Source organism: Crocodylus porosus, unplaced genomic scaffold (genome assembly GCF_001723895.1).
Source record: "Crocodylus porosus isolate Cpor-Errol unplaced genomic scaffold, CroPor_comp1, whole genome shotgun sequence".
NCBI lineage: Eukaryota > Metazoa > Chordata > Crocodylia > Crocodylidae > Crocodylus > Crocodylus porosus.
In genome coordinates, this window is record NW_017728931.1 from 51,221,295 (window position 1) to 51,228,086 (window position 6,792).

General features: G+C 51.3%; 1 protein-coding gene across 3 annotated transcripts in view; it reads right to left on the reverse strand.

Annotated features, from left to right (window-relative positions):
• Positions 1 to 956: 956 nt before the first annotated feature.
• Positions 957 to 6,792, reverse strand: part of CARD10 (caspase recruitment domain family member 10) — a 22,898-nt gene continuing 17,062 nt past the window's right edge. For all 3 annotated transcript variants that reach the window (XM_019544874.1, XM_019544876.1, XM_019544875.1), the window contains exons 15-21: positions 5,957 to 6,197; positions 5,578 to 5,647; positions 4,773 to 4,872; positions 3,728 to 3,886; positions 3,212 to 3,324; positions 2,405 to 2,520; positions 957 to 1,964 (exon numbers count right to left, since the gene is read on the reverse strand). In XM_019544874.1, coding sequence (XP_019400419.1) covers positions 1,757 to 1,964; positions 2,405 to 2,520; positions 3,212 to 3,324; positions 3,728 to 3,886; positions 4,773 to 4,872; positions 5,578 to 5,647; positions 5,957 to 6,197 — 1,007 coding nt within the window. In that variant the 3' untranslated portion in view covers positions 957 to 1,756. The remainder of the gene's footprint in view (positions 1,965 to 2,404; positions 2,521 to 3,211; positions 3,325 to 3,727; positions 3,887 to 4,772; positions 4,873 to 5,577; positions 5,648 to 5,956; positions 6,198 to 6,792) is intronic.

The window sequence follows — 6,792 nt, forward strand, 5'->3', positions numbered from 1 at the left end:
ATGCTCCTGCTGTGGACAACACCATCGCCACCTGCAGGAGCTCGCTGTGCGCCCCGCCCCCGCCCCCGCCCCCCCCAGCCTCCAGGGGCACACGGCATTCATGCTCAGGGCTCAGGGAATGTCACAGCTTGGCCACCAACTGCTCTAACACAGGTCCCCAGAAGTGATGGAGGATGAACTCTTCAACCTAACTGCACTCCTCATAGCACCCCTGCTCCCTGAGGGTGACTCCCAGCATAAGCCAACATCCCAGCTGCATGCCAGGAGTGTGCTGCTGGCAAGCACAGATGCCGCCTCTTCTCCTCCCCGCACTACATGTCCATCTCTTATGTGCTGTTCCTCCGTGTCTTCCCCTGTGGTTCTACTTCTACTTCTTCCTCAACATCTGAGAGGAGAGGGCAAGAGGAAAGACAGGCTGGGTTTCAGGCACAGTTTGTCCCAACTCCAGTCACAGCAGCTGAGTGAAAATGGCCTCTGGTTGCTGGGTAAGGTGATCCACAGCCTTCTGGCTATCCTACTGGGCCCAGCCTTGCCCATTATTCCCTCAGAGCACAAGACAGATGGCAAGGTGCTCTGAGCCTTTGGAGGTAATGAGAAAGCAGTCACTCTGGGAGAATCAGTCAAGCATCTTCAGTATGTCTCTGACTTCATCAGAGAAACAGACTGCTGGGTCTGTACTGGAGAGGGAGAGGAGGAAGGGGCAAAGAAAGGAGGACAGAAAAGAGAGATGGGTCTTTGATCCAGCCCATCCTCTCTCCCTGCCTGCTGCCTCCCTTCTAGGTAGCAGCAAGATAGCATTCCTCTGTCCCTGCCAGTGCCTGTCAGGCAGCTGCACAGAGGGACCCCAGCTTGGCACAGAATTTAGGAGAGACCTGGGGAGGGGAAAGGCAGGAGAATAAGTGAATTCCCTCTCCCACTCCTTTCTCTTAATGCATGGAGCAGCAGCCACTCATCCATTTCCATTATAAATGGTATTTAATTCTCTTTTATATGCAGGTTTCCAATAAAAGGGTCCGTTAATAATTTATATGCAATAAAGATTACAATTACCATAAAACCAGAATGTCTCACAAACCCCACCTAGTGTTGTTCTGACTCCGGTGGGCTGTGCATACATCCATGTGTTTCAGCAGGACAGCATCTGAGGTAGTGAAGGGAGCCAGAGAGACAGCTGCGGGGAAGGAAAGACTGATGCAGTGGCCAGGAGGGGAAGAACCAGATAAACAGACTAATCAAAAGGACGAGGGCATAAAAGGGAGGAGATGCATGCCGGAGCCCACTTCACAGGTTTCCTCTAACTGCCCAGTCCCAACTGCCCAAATCACTGGCCTACAGGGCAGACCCTCTCACCAAGGCAAGGCCATGACAGAGAAGTGTGGTATGGACTCCACGGGTTCTTCAGTGAGAAGGCAAAATAAATCCCTGCAATGAAACACAGAAACTTCTCTGGAAGAGAAGTCTGTATGCATTACTTCCCACTATACTGGCAAGTTTCTAAGCAGCCTGAAGTAGGCTTGCTAACTCCCTGGCAGGAACAGACATAAAGGACTACCCTGTCCCTTCTGGGACCTTCCTGACAGCAAGGCATCATGCTGTATCCCAGTCAGAAGAAGCAAATGATATTCATGAAGCAGCTTGGAGACTTGGAAGACAACCTCCTTTGGGTACAGACCATGGGCCAGGTAGCTTGTGGTCAGCTCCTCCATCTGGAGCCTCCTGTCACACAGGTATCACATTGCCTCGGTTGGGTCTTGGATCACGGCTCGCCGACCTCAACCCACACCACCTTGGTCTGCTCCTGGAAGATGCAGCCCCGCACCACTTTCACCAGCTCCTCAGCATGGCACCAGGACTGGGGATCCACCCGGGCCCAGGAGCAAGGCAGGCTATGGAGAGCCTGCTCAGCACTACGGCACAGCTTCAGCACCTCAGAGTCACGCTGGCCCAGCTTTCCCAGCAAGCTCCTAACAGGACACACAGACACATCCACAAATATGAGCAACCCACAGAGAACTGAACTAGCACTGGCTGCATAGCACAGAACTACCATGCCGTCCCCTCCAGCACACGTCTCCACAGCCAGCACTCCCATCCCATTCCCTGCTACCCCATTCCCTGCTGCCCATCCCATGCTCTCACCCCATTCCCTCCAATGATCGCCCTGACAGCAGCCTGTACTGCAACTCTATTCCCTAAAGCAACTGCCCACAGCCAGTGCTCCTGCCTTGTTCCCTACAGAGACTGCCCTTCCAGAGCCAGCACTCCTGCCCTGTTCCCTCTACTGACTCATTCTCTCCCTCCCTTTCACACACACACTCGAACACACACAGACAGTGCTCCCACCCTGTTCCTTTGTCACTTCATCTGAGTGTAACCTCTGTCAGTCCTGAAGGGCTTTTTGTACCTGAGTCTCCTGATGTTCTTCTCAGTGACCTCGACATGGATAACAATGGGGTATATTTCACTTTTAATTAGATCCCTCACACTCTGGACTCCCAGCTCTAGCAGGCAGTGTTTATTCTGTAAAGAAATTGAATAGATTTACCGATTTAAATGGAAAAGAAATAACCTAAGTCTCTGACAGTTACATTAAATCAAACCCCATACTGTGAAATATCATTGCTTTTCCAATAGTAATTCCATTAAAGGTGGAATTTACAGCCAGCCCCAAGAGGGAAGCGGAGAATTAAAGAGCAGGGCCACTTGACATACAACAGACTGGGTTAGTGTCCAGCCTGACCAGCAAGTCCTCCTCACCCCTTCCCTCTGGCACATTCAGCCTCCATGTTCACTCTTTCCAGGGATTCTGTATCCCCCACTCTGCTCCTATTCGGGAGGCTTTCCTTGCAGAAAATGAGCACCATGGTGGGTGGGAGCAAAATTCACAGCAAGCCCCCTGAACAGGGTTTGACACTGGCTCAACAGAGATGACTAGGTCTGACACTTCGTGGGCTCGTGGAGTTTTATGGTAGAAGCTATGGGGTGAACCTAGAACTCCATCAAAAGGACCCTGCACCCAAATCAGTGACTCCTTTTCCTTCTGCCCACTATACAAGATAGGAGTCTCTTTTTTTTCTCCCTCTTCCTCCTTCAGCAGTCCCAGCCTCTCTCCATTGACCATCAGTTTACGTTGCTCCTGCTCCATCCCCAGGACAGGAGTCCCCACTCCGCTACTGGCAGTGCCCAGAGCCCTGGGCTTTCAGTTCAGCACCTTGCTCATGGCTTCCCGGATGGTGTGAATCTTCCCATTCTCCTGCTGGTCCTGGGGGACACCTCTAGCCACCTGAGGAGAGGTAGTGGCCAGTTCTTCTTCACCAAGGGTCTCTGCAATGGGAGGCAAAAAGGGATGGTGGGCAAGAGGCAAGAAAGCCCATGAGAAGAGCTATAAGCCATCTTGGCTGGCACCATCTCACACCAACTCTGAAAGCCCTGTAAATGCATGCCTCACATTCTCAAAACTAAGAGGGTCTTAGCTACTGAACTTGGCTGGACAAGGTCTCCAGTGAACACAAATACCAACAGTTCTAGGGATGAAAAGGACCTACGTTCAATGTTATTAAGGATATTTTCATGCTTAAAAAGAGAAAGACAGTAAGCCTCCTCAGAGTGGCAACATGATGTGATTAAAACAATGGGGAGGAAGCCAGAGGACATAGGTGTTACTCCTAATGCTACCCCAGATGCCCTTGCATCTCCTCAGGCAAGTTGCTTAGTTTCTCCTACTGACCTGCTGGGCACACGTGGAAGTCCTGGCGTGAGTTGGGCAGGTCCAGCAGGTTCCTGATGAGCCGGGGCACTATACAGCCAGGTGAGAGCACCACAGGGCGAGGCCCTGGCACCACCAAAGGGTGAACTAGGATGTAGGGCTTTAGGTTCTTATCTGGGTCTGGGAGAGGACAAAATGAAAGGGAAACCAACCAATGAGGATTAGAGCTGAGGACAGTCACCAGCACAGAGATCATCCATACCTTCCCACCCTATACCTGCCCATCTACACATGAATCCCTCCTATATTCAGCACTACCCTCAGCCTGCACCACAGACACTTCCGCTTCTTCTTCTTCTCTCATATATTTTATTTCCCCCTCTACACATTATTAATGTGCCAGAGCCACACAACTGCTTTATCATTTTTGCTTGCCAGGTCCTCATCCTGGGTGCATAGGTATGCTGCATACATGAAGAGGTGGTCAGCAGCCTGTGGCACATCACCATATTCACAGATTAGACTGTCTTTTAAGCTGATCTTATTGTTGTTCTTCAGCACGCATCTATCACCTCACTCCCACATGGGCCCACACCCAAGAACATGTCTCCATTCTTCTACTCACATGCTTCCTGGACCCTGAGAGATCTTTTCTGGATTTAATCCCCCATATCTTTTGTACCTGTCACCCTTCCCAACCTCTGGCTGTGAGATGAGAAGACAGACTATGGGTCCCCTTCCTGGTCCCAGTTCCCAGTTAACCAGAGGGGCCAATGGAGTTCCACATATTGAATGCTCCTGTCCTCTCCACAGGGACTGAGTGTAAAAAAGGAGCATGGCAGCCACAGTACAGACCATCTTAAAGAGGCATTAAATAAGACATAGCATGAAAGAAGGGAAAAGGCTTCCCAGACTCTGACAGGAAAATCATCACAGAAGGGTGATCTACCAGGAAGACAGTGGTCAAAGGTATTTAGGCCTGCTAGGAACCATTCAGATTGACTTTGTCCCCAGCAAACTCCTCTCCCAGAGGGCAATCCAGAAAGGAGGGGTGATAGCAGCTCACCTAGGGAAGGGTCCAGCAGCAGTTGTTGAAGGTACTCCGCCTGGCCTCCTTGCTGTTTGGATTTTCCTGAACGGAGCTGGCCTAGGCCATATTTCTTCAGCTGAGAATGGGAAAAACAGAAGAAAGTGAATGAGGAAAACAGAGTAGGGAAAAGACTAAAAACACAAAATTCTTCTCTCTGGTGGTCACTGATATCAGATAATCTGCTCACAGGCAAATGGGCAGGGAGTTAGCAACAGGGTCAGGCCCCAGGGCCTTCCAGTTTCAAGGGCTCTACTGGAATGAGAACTGGACAGCTCAGCCCCACAGAACATTTGAGGTTCACCCCCTCTGGGACCCTTTTTGGTGCCCTTGCCTGATGCAAGGCTCTCCTACTTCTCCAGCCAGCAGCATGACATCTACAGAGCACTCCCTTTGAGACAGAGTAAGGCCAGGACTGGCATACATCAGAAAGCACTGCTCCACTTCCAGCTGCTGCCTCTGGAACCGGCCCCAGGCCCAGCCCTTACAGTGCACCAAAACTGCAGAAGCCATGAGAACAAGAAACCAAGATCCAACCTTCCCATCTCCTGCATCAAGACTTGCTGTTCACTTACAACGAGGGATGTACACTGGCAATTACATGCTCAAGTCAGCAAGGGGCAGTGTAAGGACACAGGCCAAGGCCCCCAGAGTTCCCCAAAGCACCTTTACCACCCACTACCAGATGGGAGAATGCCATACTGAGCAGGGGCAGTGGACTGTGGGCACCAAGACCTCCTACAAACACACCACACATTTTCCACTGCTTTCTTCCGCAGCTTACGTTATTCCGGTAGCCCCTCTGCCGACCTTGCACTTGGCCCTTCTCCAGCATTTTCAGAAGCTGCTGAGCCCTAAAAGGAGAAAGATTACCCTCAGATAGCAGGGAATGTAACTAAGTAAGCCCCCTGTCCCACCGACTGCTGCTGGCATCTCAGTAAGAGGGGTGCACTGTCACCCATTCATTTTGCGGCACCCAGAGATACTACAGCAGTGGGCACTGTTATAAGACCTTGAGAAACCAGACTTCTATGACTCCTAAAGAGGACTCATAAAGAAAAAGAGGAGTGAGGGCAGGAGGGGACAAACACACTTTCCCCAGTGCCAGAATCCTGAAGGGCTTGGATTCCAGTGGAGACCAGTGCCTCTCACGTCCCTGTTACCTGCTGTAATTAGGCACGGTCCCTCTGTCCAGGTCCCGCAGAGTCAGAGGGTCAACACGGGAACAGTACCACTCTTGTCGCCCCTTGTGCATGGTGTCTGTGACGTGCAGGATGTCCCGACACTTAACACACAAAGCGCAGGGGTTGGACTGTTCTAGGAGGGGCAGGTTGGCACGCACATAGAATGAGTCTCCGGGAATTTTCTTCCCTTCTTGTAGCGCCTCCCTGAGAGGCTGGTACCCTGGCATAAGAGACACAGATGTCAGTAAAGTCCCTTCTCCAAGCAAAGTAGGTGGGAGGAAAGTGGGTAGTCACTCACAAGGGACCTTAGTGGCTCTCCATGTCTCTAGGACAGCAGTGATACATGAGCTGGAATTCACAGCCATCTACTACTCCTTGAGGGGAGGCTCCTCAAACTCAGTGAACATGGCCAGGAATGGGAAAGGTGGGGGTCTCATAGTGAGACGAGAAGCAACCTGGGATGATTGGCTCAAGGGTCATACTCAGAGGGTGGTGGTGGACGGGTCATATTCAACCTGGGGGGAAGTGGGCAGTGGAGTCCCCCAGGGCTCGGTCCGTGGGCCTGCGCTGTTCAAATTCTTTATCAGCGATTTGGACAACGGGGTGAAAAGCAACCTGTTTAGATTTGCTGATGATACCAAAATTTGGGGTGAGGTGAGCACACTAGTAGGGAGACAAAGATTCCAGCAAGATCTGGATAGGTTACAGGAGTGGGCTGACATAAACAGGATGCATTTCAATACTGACAAGTGCAGGGTGCTGCACTTAGGCAGTAGAAACCAGCAGCACACTTATAGAATGGGAAACTCCCTTCT